General features: G+C 33.6%; 1 protein-coding gene across 4 annotated transcripts in view; it reads left to right on the top strand.

The window, feature by feature from the left end:
- Shprh (SNF2 histone linker PHD RING helicase) overlaps positions 1-17,056 on the top strand; it is an 84,528-nt gene that overhangs the window by 63,622 nt on the left and 3,850 nt on the right. For 3 of the 4 annotated variants that reach the window (XM_047557719.1, XM_047557720.1, XM_047557721.1), the window contains 3 exons: positions 11,033-11,125; positions 11,826-11,912; positions 12,676-12,854. In XM_047557719.1, coding sequence (XP_047413675.1) covers positions 11,033-11,125; positions 11,826-11,912; positions 12,676-12,854 — 359 coding nt within the window. Of the gene's footprint in view, positions 1-11,032; positions 11,126-11,825; positions 11,913-12,675; positions 12,855-17,056 lie in introns of those variants that run through there. The other variant, XR_007109410.1, reaches the window with a different exon arrangement.

Genomic DNA, 17,056 nt, shown 5'->3' on the forward strand with positions numbered 1-17,056 from the left:
CAGTTCAACAGTATTTACATATAAATTCCTAAGAGCATTCGAATCCAAATAAAATTTAACTTCTTTGCTAACTCATCTCTGAAAAATAATTTTTGCAAAATATTTAAAACAATACTATTTTTGTGGCCTAGTGCACTTGTAAGATTTCCCACAGCCTAGGTGGTGGTTCCATTTTGTTTCATTCAAGTAACTTATGAATGGGTAATGGATAAAGAACCCAGCAATTGCCCTAGACATGTGCTTGAAAAGTATTCCTATTTTGTGGAACCAGTCAGACAAACCTCATAACTGCCCAAAATTATATATGTTACTACAGCATGAGTGTTTAGCATGAACAGATGAAAATAGAAATAAAACAATATCGACTAGTCTTACTTAGCTAAAACTACTGTGGAATATTCAGGTACTTTAAAAGAAGTTAACTTTCAAAAAGAAAAGTCCAGAGTGAAATTCAGAAAATATCGAAATAGGAACTCTCTATTCTGAATAATAATAGTAACATCCAAGTTATTTGCAAATTAAAAACCACTAAGGAAAACAAAAGAAAAAAACTATTACTCATCATAAAATTCAATTCTGTGGTGCTCATATTGCCAAATGAAGAACATAATTCTCTTTATTGCGGAGGAGTAAAAAGCGAAGTTGTGTGGATTTATCTTCATTAAAGTGATGTTTCTCAGTATCATGAAATCTTCAAAGTCTCTAGTCTCAAGACTTTTGATTCTTGTAGTATGTTTAAAAGATTGCAAAAATTATTCCAACTAATAACTGGAAGATTATTATCTGTGCTCCATTTCAGATGTGATTGCCCCACCTCTGACAAAACTGAAACTCCTCATCTGTGGCAGGTTGTACAGATTAGGCATGCACTTGACCCTAGGGCAGTAAGAGGCATTGCAGGTACAATAGCATGCACCACTGGGTGACGACATGCTTTGCAGGACTACTTCACTTGTGATAAAAGCCTGATGGTATCCTTGAAGTTTAAGTTAAAAGTCTCAGAATTAACAGTCCTCCCTCACATCTCCCTAAAATCTTTAACTATAAGAAGTAAAAATAGAGGAAAAGGCTGATAGTTATTTTTTAATAGAAGTAATTTCACCAAAAAGAAAAAATTAATTCAGAATGTCATTCCATGGAAAATAAAGCTCACCAGTCTCCCTTTTTTACCTTACCACTGTGAACACTTTCAGTTTTTAGTTCTAGGGATCATTTATATCTCTTTTAGTGATTTATGTAAATTTTTTCTTAAAGTACTAGCTTTAGACGTAATCTGTGGAATCTTCACATTAAATATGAAGAAATTAGTATGTCTCTTTCTTCTCCAATCTATATCTCCACTACATCCTAATTTTTATAGTATCACTTTTATATTATAATGTGTATATATAGTCACACTTTAGACATGTTTTCCATATGGAAAAAAATTGGTAAACATTGTATACAATATTACTATCTAAATACTATTTACCATAGACCAAGTAAAATGATAGAAGTCATGCAGAAAAAAATGTAATCCAAATCTTATGTTAAACTTTGCCTTTCAAAGAAGAATCTCATTGTAACTTCTAATTATTTTTCTAATTAGCTTCCTTCATTTCTCTTGTCAACTTTGTCACCCTTACCCATGAAATTTTCTGATTCCCTTTTTCACTGTGCTATACTGTGTCAAGAAATTTTACCATAGTGATTACATGAATGACAAATTTTAAAGTTCTTAAAACTTCTGAAAATGAATTCATTCTGCTTTCTCTTTACAGTGCTAAGTGACTGACAGTCCCCCTACTATAAGAAATACTTCACTAGAAGGGTTTCATGTATATAGTGTGTTTATTTTATATAAGAAATATATATCTGTTGATACTTGATACATATAAAATCTCTAAAGATATGGCTTGACTATTAACATAGTCTCTAAGCATTAATGTTCTTCTGTTTGATAAAAAAATAAGACCAAGTACATTCATCATCTCCATTATGTTGACTTTTCTTAATATTCTTCAGAATTCAGCAGCCACTTTAGCCCTTAATTCTACAAATAGAACTTAGCAAGACCATGGGAATCCATAGACACTGCACAGAAAAAGGAGTGACAGAAAGATATGAACAGATTAGGTATGAGAAAAAAATAGAAAGTGACATAGGAAGAAGGACTGGTGACAGACAAAGGCATATATAGTCAGGGTTATGGATTGGCATAGCTTGCTTCAAATTGTGCCCTGATATTCACTTTTATTGTAAAAGTCATTAAAGAAAAATACAAAGTCTTCCTATCATAGAGTCAAATGCACATAGTGATTTACGCTATAGCAGGGACATCTGTCTATCGTCTTTCCTTTCTTCCCTGAAGTAAGGGATCTCAGCAGTTAGGACATGGATGTAAAAGAAATAGAGTGAAGCCAAGATAGTGTATCTTTCTACACATACTGAAATATTTTTAATAATATTGTTCCCTCCCTTTTCTCCAGTAGTAAGACTTCAGGGAATGAAATGCAGCACCTTACTCTAATATTGTGTTGGTAAATAGTCTTATCTTGAAGGGGAGAAAATGATCAAATTCTAAATCACATGCTGTTTTTGATTGCTTTATTACTAGAATTATTTCATCTAAATATAAAACAAAGAAATAAAACTGAATTTTCTTTCCATTTCTTATAACATATTTAACTTTTAAAACTCAAAGTAGAGGTTCTCAGAATTTTATAGCAGGATCCTGCAACTACACATCCAGCACACTGTTCCAATTAGATTTCACTGTGTGATGAAAGTAAGTTAGTTTCACCTAGTCAAGTAGCTAGAAAGCGACATGGCATTTCTGGACTTTGATCTATGCTACTATCTGAATTCTAAGCCAAACTTCATAAGAAATATTCTTTATTGGCCTATAGTGGTAATGGTGTCTCCCATGTTTTAAGTGCTTTAACTTACTACCCCAAAGTCTAGAGTTTTTAATGTTGTACTTATTTTCCAGAGAGTTAAAGACTTCAGTTCACTTCTTCATTGTTGAATATTTTAATGTTTTGGGTGCGGACTTTATCTCTTGAAAGGGAAAACAGAAGAGACAACAGCCTTGAACTGAGTGGTCATACTTTGTCATAAAGTTTTATAGTTGACCTTAGTTACACCAAAGAGAAGAATGACACACAGTCAACTAAAGGCTCTTCTTTCCAGAGCTGGGTCTTTACCATTGATCTCTCAGAAACATGAAAAAGAACGTAGAGTTAAACAAAGTTAGGGTTGTTGGGTATATACCTGGGAAAACTGAAGACTAATGAGAAAGGCTCAGAAGGAACAAGAGCTTCAGAAGAGGACAGAGGTACTTATAATTAAATTCAGTGTTTTCAGCCTAATATGTTAAAAACTGATCTAGCAGTTTCATGGAGTTTTTATTCCCATGCTCACTACTCCCTAATAAATGTCATTCCAGATTAACTTTGCACCTGTATGTTTACTACTGTTACTGAAAATAAGCTCAGTTGGACTGAGGCTACTAGTTTACCTGTCTTGATAATATTCAAGCTTTGTTAGCACTTTGAGTATTTCTTTATCCTTATCTCTCTTTTTCCATCCAGCTTATCTATATATAACCCATTCACTTTTTCTACTTTAACATTTTTTAACAAAACAATCTGTAGCAGTGACCACATTTAATGATCTCTGGAATTAGATTTGAGTCCAAATTCATTTACATATTTGAGATGGAAGTATTAAAAAGAATAGTAGAATGTGTATTCTGTTCATTAAGACATGGTAATAAAGCATCCATTTAAATTGCTTTCAGGTCAAAGCAGCTGTATAATTGTCCTTTTTGGGTTTTCCTCATGTCTGCAACAAGTAGTAGACTATGCACTTGCAGATAAGGAAGTTTCATCATTGTATACTGAGTGCCTGATTTAGTTTTTTTTGTTGTTTTAATTAGCAAATGAAAATGTGTATTTGTGGTATACAATGATGTTTTGATATATGTATGTTTTGGAATGATTGAGTTAAGCTTATTATCTATCACCTCTCATTCTTTTGTAGTGAGAACACTTAAATCTACCCTCTTAGCAGTTTTCAAGAATACATTGTTACTTTAGTCACCATGTTGTGCAATATTATCTCCAGAACAGATTCTTTAAATCTTATGTCCTTTACCCAACATTTTCGCAATGATTCCCCTCTCCCAAGTTCATCCGTGTTCATGCAAATGACAGGATTTCCTTCTTTATTAAGGCTAAATAGTATTCCACTCTGTATAGATATCACATTTTTCTTATCCATTCATCAGTTGATGAATATTTAAGTTGATTCCATTTCTTGGCTGTAGTGAACATGGGAGTGCAATATCTGTTTGACATACTGATTTCATTTCCTTTAGCTATATACCCAGAAGTGGAATTGCTGGATCACACAGTAGTTCTGTTTTCAATTTTTTTAGGGACATTCATCCCATTTTCTGTTATGTCTGTATTAATTTACATTCTCACCAGTATTGTACAAAGATCTTCTTTTCTCTACTTTTCCACCCACACTAATTGTCTCTTATTTTACTGATAATAGCCATCAATGAGGTGATATTAACTTTGTGATTATGATTTTAACTTGCATTTCCCTGATTGTTAGTGTTGGTGAGCCCTTTTCATATACCTGCTACCCATTTGTGTATCTTATGTATTTTGGATGTTAACCCCTTATCAGGTGTATGGTTAGCAAACATTTTCTCCCATTTCATAGATTGTCTTATTACCCTGTTTATTTATTTTCTTAATGGTACAGAATCTTTTTCATTTAATAAAATTCCATTTATCTATTTTTGGTTTTGTTGCCTGTGCCTTTTGGATCATATCCAAAACAACTTTGCTATGATTAGTGTTAAAAAGCTTTTTCCCGCATTTTTTTTTTCTAAACCTTTACAGTTTCAGATCTTACATTTAAGTTGTTTAATCCACTCTGAGTTGATTCTCAAGTTTGGGGTGAGATAAAGACCCATGCTTTTGCATGTAGATGAGGAGTTTTCCCAGTACCATAAGTGAACATATTATCCTTTTCCTTTATATGTTCATGTTACTTTTGTTAAAGATCAATTGACTGTGTGTATTGGTTTATTTCTGGGCTTTCCTATTCCATTGGTCATTGTGGCTATTTTTAATGTCAGTACCTTACTGTTTTGATTACTGTAGCTTTGTAATGTGTTTTAAAATTAGGGCACGTGATACTTCTGGCTTTGTTCTCTTTACCCCATGATTGTGCTGGCTATTCAGGTCTTTTGTGGTTTCATCATTGTTTCAGTTTTCAGTGCATAGTCTTTCACCTCCTTGATAAAAACTATTCCTAAATAGTTTATTTTTTGTGATATTATAAATGAGATTTTCTTCAGGTAGTTTATTGTTAACATTTAGAAACACTACTGATTTTTGTGTTGCTTTTGTATCCTGCAACATTACTGAATTCATTTGTCAGTTCTTCCAGTTTTTATAGTAGAGTTTTTAGGGTTTTCTATATATAAAATTGTTTTGTTAACACAGTTTCACTTCATTCTTTCCTATTAAGATGTCATTTATTTCTTTCTCTTATCTCACTGTCATTGTTTTAGTCAGATTTTTCACCGTTGTGACCAAAAGACCTAACAAGAACAATTTTAGATGAGGAAATTTTTATTTGGTGCTCACAGTTTCAGAGGTTTCAGTCCATAGACAGTCAGCTACTGACTGTTGTGCTGTGCCCAAGATGAAGCAGAGCATCAGGGCAGAAGGACAAGGTGGAGGAAAACAGCTCAGGACATGTTGATTAGGAAGCAGAGAGGGCTTCACTCACCAGGAACATAATACATACCCCAGAAGCACACCCCCAATGACCCACCTCCTCTCCAGCCACACCTTACCTGCCTACAGTTACTACCCCGTTAATCCCTATCAACATATTAGTGCACTGATTAGGTTAAAGCTCTCATAGTGCAATCATTTTACCTTTAAATTTTCTTTCATTGTCTAACACATGAGTTTGGGGAACACCTCATATATAAACCATAACTCTAACCCAATTGCCCTCCCTAGGACTTCTAGTATTATGTTGAAAGAAATTATAAGAAAGAGCATCTTTGTCTTATTCTTGATCTTAAAGAAAAAGCTTTCAATTTTTCACCATTGAATATGGTATAAGCTGTGGGTTTGTCTTATGTGGTCTGTATAGTGTTGAAGTACAGTCTGTTGTCTACCTAATTTGTTGAGAGTTTTTGTCATAAAAGGGCATTAAGTTTTGTCACATGCTTTCTGTATCTCTTAAGGTGATTGTGTGCTTTTAATTCTTTACTCTGTTAATATGGTGTATCTTATTTATTAATTTGTGTTGTGTTGAACCATCATTGAATTCCAGGGATAAATCCTACCTGATCATAGTGAATTATCCCTTTAAGATTTTTATTGAATGAATTAACTATTTGAATATTTAAACATACTTACTTGAAATTTTGAAGGAGGGACTTGTGTGATAGGAGAATGGATTGAATGTGGAAAAAAGTTTGCCCTATTTTCCACTTTAATATACTCTGCATTTAGACCAAACATTGTCTTTTCAGTATTGGCTATAGATAGGGATTTATGATTCTAAAGATAGAAACAAAAACCCACAAGTTTACTGGGTTAACCTCTCCTATAGCTGCTGATAGGTAAAAAAAAAGTCAACATTGATAAACCTGGGTGAGATGGTTACCACCCTCCAATTGTTGGCCTCTTTAAATACCAGTTCCAGTGATTTCATTAAAAATATCTAATAAAATCTACCATAGAGCCTGCTGTGTGTTAGGTCAAATGCTTTTCTTTCATGGCCACTCTTCTCAGTCTCTATAGCTTTTATAAATGGGAAAGATAGAGATGAGACTAGTTACAAGATTTGATCTGTGAATTGTTTAAAAAAATGAAAAATATGTTAGAAGTTTTAAATTGTATTCTGATCCCCTTTTGTTTTTAAATTTGTTTTACTTAACATATTTGCAATTGAAAAGTCTAAATGTAAATATTAGGATTTTTTGCATTAAATAAACTGATTTTTTGCATTAAATGAACAAAGTTGTGCAGTAGTCTCACTGCAGTTGTGCAGTGATATAAAAGTAAATTTGATTCTTTTTTTCATACTTTGAGGTATGAATAATAAATGAAATTTTATATTATGTAGAACCATGGCAAGGAAAATGCTTTTCTTTTCCAAATAAAATCCCTCACCTTTCCCTTATGAAAGAATAATTTAGCCAGGTGCAATGACTCATGCCTGTAATCCCAGTGGCTCAGGAGGCTGAGGCAGGAGAATCACAAGTTCAGAGCCAGCCTCAGTAACTTAGCAAGTCCAAAAGCAACTTAGTGAGACCCTGTCTCAAAATTTTAAAAAATAATAGAAAGGGCTAAGGATGTAACTCAGTGGTTAAACACCCCTGGGTTAAATCCCTGGTCCAAAAAAAAAAGGGAATAATTTAGAAGTCAAGCCCAAAAAAATATAATAAAATATTTAAGTCAAAGAATACTTAGTGTTAAATTCAGATGTCATTCATCAAGCATTTTTGAGGTACTGTAGCTAGAATAATATATCAGTTTAGCACTTTTACGTATATTATTGCATTTAACACAAATAAATGTGAACTATGGATGCATGGGTGGTAGGAAAACATGTATAATCTTAAGTTTAACATCTACGTTATATGAAGAGCTAAATATCAGTAACAAAAGATAATGCAATTTTTTTTAATTAGGTAAAGAACATGAATATATAATTTATAGAGGAGTAATTCTAACTGCCTAACACATGATATTCAAACTCACTCTCAGGGAAATGTAGACTAAATAAAAATTTGATTCCTCATTTCACCCATTAGATTGGCAAAAACTTACACTTTATCAAGTGTTGGAAGATGCAAGCATATTTAACTATTAATACTTAAAAATTGTATCATTTTCAACCACGTGTGGTAGTGCACACCTGTAATCCCAGCAGCTCAGGAGGCTGAGGCAAGAGGATTGGAAGTTCAAAGCCTGCCTCAGCAGCTTAGCAAGGCCATAAGCAACTTAGTGAGACCCTGTCTCAAAATAAAAAATATAAAGGGCTGGGGATGTGACTTAGTGGTTGAGTGCCCCTGGGTTCAGTTCCTGGTACCAATTTAAGGGAAAAAAAAAAAAAAAAAAGTTGTTCTAATTTCAGATGGTTGTTTAATGGGAAATCTCAAAATCCAAATATATTAAAAGTTCTTTAACTGTTGACTAGCAATTCTGTTTTCCAACAAGAATTTTTATATATGCACCTAAAGCTATAAGGAACAGCATAATCATTCAAGTGTTGTTTGTGATAGCAAAGTAGAATATAACCAATGTAAGTGTATGTCAATAAGCAAATATTTAATAAATTTTATACACTGGAATATTATGCAGCTGTCAAACTAAGGCAAATACATGGATCCCATATGACACAGTTGCTAGATATAATGTTAACTAAAAGGGCCATGTTGCAAAATATATTTCAAAATATTTGTAGAGCATAAGTGCATTTTAATGTAAGTTTCTAAAATGTATAAAATCTAGAAAGATAATTATCAGATTTTTAGTAGAGTTTAGAGGAAGTTAGTCATTGAAACTATTTTATCCTGGAAATTTCTGTTTGCTTATTTGCTCAATAAATACATATTGCTTTTTTGTAACTTAAAAAATGTTCAAAAAAGTATTTGTGATATATCTAGCAAAAACAGATTTTTATCTTCTGTTCAGTTTTGTTACTATGGTCTATGTGCTGCCTTTCCATGTTGTGTTTTGGCATCAGTAATCCTTTTTTGTCAACAGCATTTTCTTTTCATTTAACAGCAAATTATGAGTTCATATTTTAAAAAAAATCTCAGGCAGTGATTTTTTAATGTAACAACTTGAACCAACATTTTTATGATAATTTATAATTTAAATGTCACGTAGTCTAAAATATGAAATCTTTCATATTGAGAGGAGTTACCTGAACTGATTAACCTAGCAGAAAGATTATGCATTTTGCTGGCTTTGATTTCAGAAGTTGTGCAGGACGTGCATAATCAGACCAAAAGCCACAGGTACATATGGGCCACCCACTTCTTTCTTCATTGTTCTCACTCTCAATGACCACTTTTTGTCCATTTGGAAGAAGAGGGTGTAAATTCATTTCACTCCTTGCGTAGCTCTCTGCCAAGCAGAACTTTTGATTTCTAAGCTTCCTTATTGTTCTTTCATAGTAGGAAATAACTAGCATGGGACCAAATGCCTCAGAACTATTGCCCTTGGAAGGGATTAATGAGAGCCACCACTGAACCCAGTAATGATGATAAAAAGAGAATGTATTAGTCTTTTCCTACATGGATTTAACACACCAATTTGGAATGTTGTTTATAAAAGATAATTTTGTTTTTTTTTAACTTTTAATAAGATGGAAAGGTTCATAGTTATCCTGGTATAATCTCTTGAAGTATTTTTTAAATGAGACATTGCTAGGAATGGTTCTGCCTAAACTCCTGAATGATCACTTTTATGTTAATTTTCTTTTTTTGGGGGGGGAGGGAATCTTGAGATAACTGTTAGACTGAAATAAGACCTTTATATTTTTAACCTTGCAAATATAATTGCAAGTCTATATATCAGAGAAATAAATGTAGAATTGTGATTTAGCATGAGGATTTTAAAACTTTTTCCATGATTCTGTCTTGCCAACTTCAAATTAGTTTAACTTTCAACCTTTTTATATATATATATATATATATATATATGTATATATATATATATATATATATATAAATAATTTTTTTTTTTTACTTTGAATATTCATGTGAAAACATTGGGACCAAGCACAGTGGCACATGCCAGTAATCCCAGTGGCTCAGGAGACTGAGGCAGGAGGATTTCGAATTCAAAGCCAGCCTCAGCAATAGAGAAGGGCTAAGCAACTCAATGAGACCCTGTCTCTAAATAGGGCTGGGGATGTGGCTCAACAGTTGAGTGCCCCTGAGTTCAATCCCCAGTACCCCCGCCCCGCCCACCAAAAAGAAGGAGAAAAAAAATAAAACATTGAGGGGATTGAGGAGAGGGCTAATGTTGGTTTGGAAGTATGTTTGCTTGTTTTTGGTTAGATCTGCCCCCCTATGGTATAATCTAGGTCATAATCCTCATGTTATGATCTCTGATAAAGATTATTGTGTTTACTCTTCTTAGGCTAAACACTATGTACGTTTTCATGAAATTGTCACAATCACTTTTGGAAATAGAGAAAAAATATCATCTGTGTTTGATAGATAAGAAAAAGAAGGTTTAGGAAGGTTAGAACCTATTTAACTAGTGAATTGAAACAGATTTGCCTCATTTAAAACCCCACGCCTTTAATCTTTGTCATAATCCAGGAGGAAACTTTCTCAGGACTGTAGAAACACTTGCTAGAGTTCCATCCTTTTCTTATTTGTCTACTTTTAATCATTTTTTCTCATTTTCATTTTTTTATGATGGAATAGTTATGAAAGATGCAAAAAAGCACTTTTAGGTGGTTAACTTTGTATGAATTTGCTTCAGTCTAAGTAAACATCTGTACCTCTCTTTTTATGCTTGTTTGTACCACTGCAAAAAAGTATTCTTTGTTGTCTCCTTCCCTGTTTGCTTGCATTAAAATTTTGATTTATCGTATTCATGTTTCTAATCCCCTAATAAAAGACTTCAGTGAAGAATGTTTTTGAGTATAAATTATTTACCTAAAGTGACAAAATTTTATAACTCTAAAACCAAGTTGCTTAACTGAAAAATCTTAGTAAAAAATCTATAGTATCATATCACTGCATGACTTTATGGTGTGCCTTTATATTCTCTCTGATGTAAATTCCATGACTTCTATAATTTGAAACTAAAGAAAATTTCCAGCAAACACAAAAGAAAAAATAGTAGACATACATGTACCTATTTTGGTTTTGATATATACAGAGTTTTAAAAATAAACAGTATTTTATATGCTTTTCCTTTCTTTTCTTAAATAGATTTTATTTGATAGTGGTGTGTTCTCTTCTTTTTATTCAAAGGGCAGCCATTCTACAAAAGTGGAAGCTGTGGTCAGGACTCTGATGAAAATACAGCTTAGAGACCCAGGGGCTAAAGTGCTTGTTTTCTCCACGGTATAATCAACACTTTCACCCTCAATATTAATTCATACTGGTTTTCTCTCTCTGATCAGTTAATATGTGAGAACTAATTTGTAATGTATAATATCATTTAGTTAAGATTTAGATTTACTGTTAGACTTTTTTTTTTCCATATCCTTAAGATAGAATTGTTTCTAGAGAAACCTGATACTTCTTCACAGTGCAATTCCTATAACGACATTTTATGATTTTATATTAATTTCATTTGGAGATTTTCTTATTTTAACATTTAAAAAATTAGAACCTGTAACCTTGAAAATCTTATTTCACAAATCAGTTTAGTTAAGAAAAAGAAAATAAATCTATGAACTATAAAGTATTTGAATAAAAATGCTAGTTTTTATTTTTGGAAAATAAATAATTACAACCTTTAAACATTACATTTTTTTCTGTTATTTATCTTAATTAATTTTTAAAGACACTTGTGTTTTTTACCCCTTCAGCCAGCATTTGATAGATAAAATGTTTGTACATATGTGTGTGTGTATATGTATATATAGATAAATAATATAATTTCACGATAGAACTAAATAATGTTAATGGTAGTACACTTGAAGATTCTGTTTTTGATTACTTTGAGGTATAAAACTCACTGTGCTTTAATCCCCTCTCAAATACTCTTTAGGTGAAAGTTCTGTGTAAATATCAATTTCCTATGTTTTATGTGTTCCAGTGGCAAGATGTATTAGATATTATTTCAAAAGCTCTCACTGACAACAACATGGAATTTGCACAAATCAGTCGCGTTAAGACATTTCAGGTATGTCGAAATGTTACTCCTGCTTTTTAGTACATTTAATTGCAAACTGAAACTGCTATGAAACTACTAACATTTATTGTCTTTTGTCATATAAGTCCCATAAGCAGGTTTGAGGTTTTGATTAGTTACGAAATTAGAATTTTAAAGCAGAGAAACTAGAGGTATTTTCTGTCTATTCACTGTCTATTCAGTTATACTCCTCAAAAGATCTTTGTACAGGTCTTCTAATTTGAGATCCTTTTCTTTAATATGGAAAAAGATTGCTTATGATAAACATTTTGAATGGGGCCTTATGCCCTGGGATTAAGTTTTGTAGATTTTATGTCAGGAAAAGTACATACATATGGTTCAAATTGTCACACTTAGCACAGTGACATAACCCAAGACAAACACACACACAAAAAAATCAAATGAAAATTTATCGGATTCACACCTCTTTCACATTCGCTCTATCACATTTTTTTCTTTCCTTCTCTTTTTCCTCCAAAGTCATACAGTTTCTATACATTGCATGGTTTATCTTGTGATTCCACTGTATTTTGTAAAGAACAAGAAAGGTTACATGATACTATTCCTTAAAATTACAGATAAGCAGTAAGTTTCCATTTTCTAAAATTGGTGATTTTACATTTAAATTTCTTAGTTGTTAAATGTCACAGTGACCTAATGTGTATATCATTAGCATCTTTAACTTCAGCTATAACATAACTGCTCTTATTTTACCTGATCCAGCTAAAATTAAAATGTACCTTTTTTTTTTTAGGAGAACCTTTCAGCATTTAAACATGATCCCCAAATCAATATTTTGCTGCTGCCCCTGCACACAGGTTCTAATGGATTAACTATCATTGAAGCAACTCATGTTCTTTTGGTGGAGCCCATATTGAACCCTGCCCATGAACTTCAGGCCATAGGGAGGGTGCACCGAATTGGACAGACAAAGTAAGGACTAAAATTAGTATCAGTCACTTTGCCTCAGGTTTCAGATACCAAAGCAGCATTTAAATTTTTTATTTATGTTCATCATAGCCTAATCATTTTTAATCACAGGTTGAGTATCCATTATCTGAATTGTTTGGAACCACAGGTATTTCAGATTTCAGATTTTTTTTCTTTTTTTTTTTTTAAAGATTCAGTCATATTTGTGTGTACATAATGAGATTTCTAGGGGTTGGAACCTAAGTCTAAGCATGAAATTCATTTATATTTCACCTTATACATGTAGCATAAAGGTAATTTTATATGCAACATTTAGTATGCCTGGGTTTTAACTACAACCCATCACTGAGTTCAGGTATGGAAATTTCCACTTGAAGCATCATGTCTGTGTAAAGTTTTGGATTTTCAGGTTTGGAATGCTTGACCTGTATTTCCTTATTAAATTATTAAGCATTACTATATGACCAAAGAATATGAAATTTTCAACCATCCCTCCTTCAAGCAGAAACCCCTAAATTCTCCTAGATTTCTCTCTTCCCTCTGACAAAAACCTGGTCATTTCTTCTAAAAACCTTGTTAGGAATACATAAGGCAACTGCAGTGTTGAAGGCATCCATTTTGACTTTGAGAAAAATTGATCTTTGAGTGTCTAAATAAGCTTGTGTTTAAGACACAACTCAGGCATGACTAAAAACAGATGGCTTCTTTTTAAATTCTTACCGTAAGAAAAGACATCACTCTGGTTCTGCTCTAAGAGATAATTAGATTTAATTTCAGACCCAAAACAAATCTAATAGGAAATGTCATGAGGTTAGTATGTATTCCTTTTTTCAAATATCAGAATGAATTGTTATGTTTGATAAGGCCTCTTATATAAACTTCTGGATATTACATATCTTGAATGTTTAAAAAAATATACATCCTTACTAAGCACTCATTTAAGTAAGTATCTACTGAACAACTTATGTATAATCAGTCATTGTGCTAGATGCTGAGGATCCAAATTGAATAAGACAATCTGTTCCCCATATGGGAACATACAGAAGGTCACTCTGTAGTATAGGAAACAGACGGTTTAAAATCAGATGAACAAAAAGAAGGCCATGATCCTTTGTGCCCTGGAAAGTAAAGGAAGATTGATTAGGTTGAATCTGAAAGGAATTATTGCTTCAAAATTGAACTAGAAAAGAATATTCACCTAGCCAAAGAGTCGCATATGCAAAAACAGAGGTGATAAATAGCATATTTCTAGGAACTGTAAGGAGTTTGGAATTGCTGAAGTATGAAGTATGAGAAGAGGAGTGGCAGGAGACTAGTTGTCCTTGTCAAACTTGGAAATATGGAATGCTTAGTACACAGAAGTTGGGTGAACAAATAGAATTTTAAGTGGAAAAGAGGCTCATCAAACAAACTCTTAACAAGTATGACAAAGTAATGTACCTTATTCTACAGTACCACCAGCTGTCATTTAAAATGCAGTTATGTCTTTATTTGTATTTTATTGATTTTGTGCTATGTTTTGAAACATTGACTACATGTGTTACCCGTGTTTTTCTAAATCATAGACTGGACTGATTTCAGATTTGAAAACACAAGTCTGTTAAGTTCATTTACACTGCCCAACAATCTTACCATGCTACTATAGTAAACAGATTTCCCACTTCTTAAGGAGTCTGTCTTCAGTCTTCTAAAACTTCCTCCTCCATGCTGATGATGATCTTACCTCATGTGGAAGAAACAGATTGAGTCAGATTAGAAGTTCCTCGTCTTTCCATCATCAACTCAAATGGCCTCTCTGCATCAGTCCCCACATACTTCATCCCGTAGACTTTTTTTTTTTTGGTAGTGGGAATTGAATCCAGGGCACTGTGCTATTTAGGTACAGCCTCCCAAGTCTCTGGGATTACAGGCATGTACCACCACCACCCAACCATTCAGTAAATTTTTATTGAGCACTTTCTGTTTGCCAAGCACTGTTCTAACACTTGAGATGCCCTAATGAAACTTATATTCTAGTTGTAAAGGGGTTGCTGGTAAGCATTAAGCATAATAATTATTAGATATACTGTATTAGGTGCAAAACAGTAGGGCAGAGTAAGGAAGATGCCTCATTAGAAGGTGACATCTGAGTAAAGACTTGAAAGAGATGGGAAAGTTCATCATGCAGATTCTTTTAGGAAGAATGTTTAGGCAGAAAGCACACTCAACATGAAGATATCAGGAGTGTGCCTGGTATGCTTGGGAAATAGCAAAGAGCTGGAGTTCTAAAGTAGAGTGACCCAGGCTGAGAGAAGTAGGAGATGAAGTCACAGGGCTTGTGGGGAGGAGAATTATTGGGCCCAGGAGGCCACTACAAGGGCCTCATTTTTACCCTTTGCAAGATAGAGAGCCATTGAATGGCTTTGAACAGAAGAATGACATGAACAAACTTAAGATTTGAAAGAATCATTCTGAGTGCTGTGTTTTGAACTGGGGAGAAGCGGGGCAAGCAGTGGAGATCATTGCAGTAATCCTGGTGATAGTCAAACGTGACCTGACTATGGTGGCAGTAATATACGTGGCAAAAGTGGTCAGGTTCTGGTTATATTTTGAAATTAGAACTGATGGTATTCGTGGACATGCTGTAGATGGGGTGTGAAAAGTCAAGTATAACACCATGGTCTTTGGCCTAGACAACCAGAAGGATGAAATGCCTTTTGCTAACTTGGGGAAGACTATCCAGTAAAGCAGGTTTGTTGGGTGGGGGACGAATAGAAGTTTACTTTAGATTTAAGTTTGAGATGTTTATTAAACATCCAAGTGAAGATTTCTGTTCTGTTCCCGGATATACAAGTCCAGAATTTGGAAGAAAAGTTTGGACTAGAGAGATACATTTGGAAATCAACAGTCGTATTTTTAAGTCATGAGACTGATTAGGAATACCTAGGGAGAGAGTATATATAAGAAGACCAAACTAAACTCCAGGAAAACCAAAGTTAAAAGGCTCTGGGAGAAAGAAAGGGACCAGCAAAGGCAACAGATAAAGATCAAACCAAGAAAGGGAACAGGATCAGTTCTCCTGGGTTGCCAAAATGTCAAGTAAGATAAGAATGTCATTGGGATTTAATCATTAGTTTTAGCAACATAGAGATCAAAAGTTTCAGTGGAGTAGTAGAGGTGACTGCCTATAAGGAAGAATAGGATTTTTGTGTCTCATTTTAATTGGACAAGTACTTATAAAACTTGCCCTTGGTCATATAGCTTGGGAAAAATGGTGGCAGATGTAGTCACAGCACTTCTGCCTGCACAGATCATGCTTTAACCACAGCTAATTGCTGCTTCTGTGTAACTTGTGGGACTATGATTTTGAAGAGTTTTGCTACTGGGAAGAGCAGAGAAAAGGAAGAGAATAAAACAAGGGAGGATGTTTTTCTTTCCTTTTAAATGAGAGAAATACTCGGGTATTATTTTATTAGGGACAGAAAAACTAGGGAAGCAAGAGATAGGAGAGAATGTTGGAACAATGTCTATAAGTAGCCAAGAGGATAACAGGAGCAAACACTGAAGGGTGGGCAAGGGTTTTATATAGAAGCATGGATAGGTCATCTCTAACAATAGGCAGGAAGGTGCAGGGTATACCTGTTATTTAATTATAGGGGAAGAAGTTTCCCTTTTCTTTCAAAAGTCAGGCACTTGTTCTGGATCCCATCCCTTGCCATATTCTTAAGGCTTTTTTTCTTATAATGTATCACCACCTAAATACGTCTTAATATTATTCATCTTTAAAAATAAAAAACTGACTCTCCTTTACATTCCACCTCTACCACCACCTCCTTAATCTTTTTCTTTTGCCCTATTTAATTTTTTGTCCCTAATATCACTGCAATGAGCCTCATAACATTATTGACAATCTACTTCTTGCTCTGCCTATACTCCCTAGATAAATTCTTCCAGCCCCTAGGGCTTTAAGTAGCATTTATTTATAGGTGAATGACTCTTAAACTTATATCCTTTAACCCAGAAATGCCCCTTTAACTCCTGGTTCAACTTTATTTATCCAATTCTATCTCAGTATTCTATGTACTCTGCATCTCCCCTGGGATCCCTGTCTAATGGGGGTTTCAAGATTAACATGGGCAAAACAAATTGCATTCTTACTGCACTCCCATCCACTAGCCTTCCTCTTCTTCTAATGCAGTACTATAATCCATAGTTATTTAGACAAA

The sequence above is a fragment of the Sciurus carolinensis genome, chromosome 7 (genome assembly GCF_902686445.1).
Source record: "Sciurus carolinensis chromosome 7, mSciCar1.2, whole genome shotgun sequence".
Classification (NCBI taxonomy): domain Eukaryota; kingdom Metazoa; phylum Chordata; class Mammalia; order Rodentia; family Sciuridae; genus Sciurus; species Sciurus carolinensis.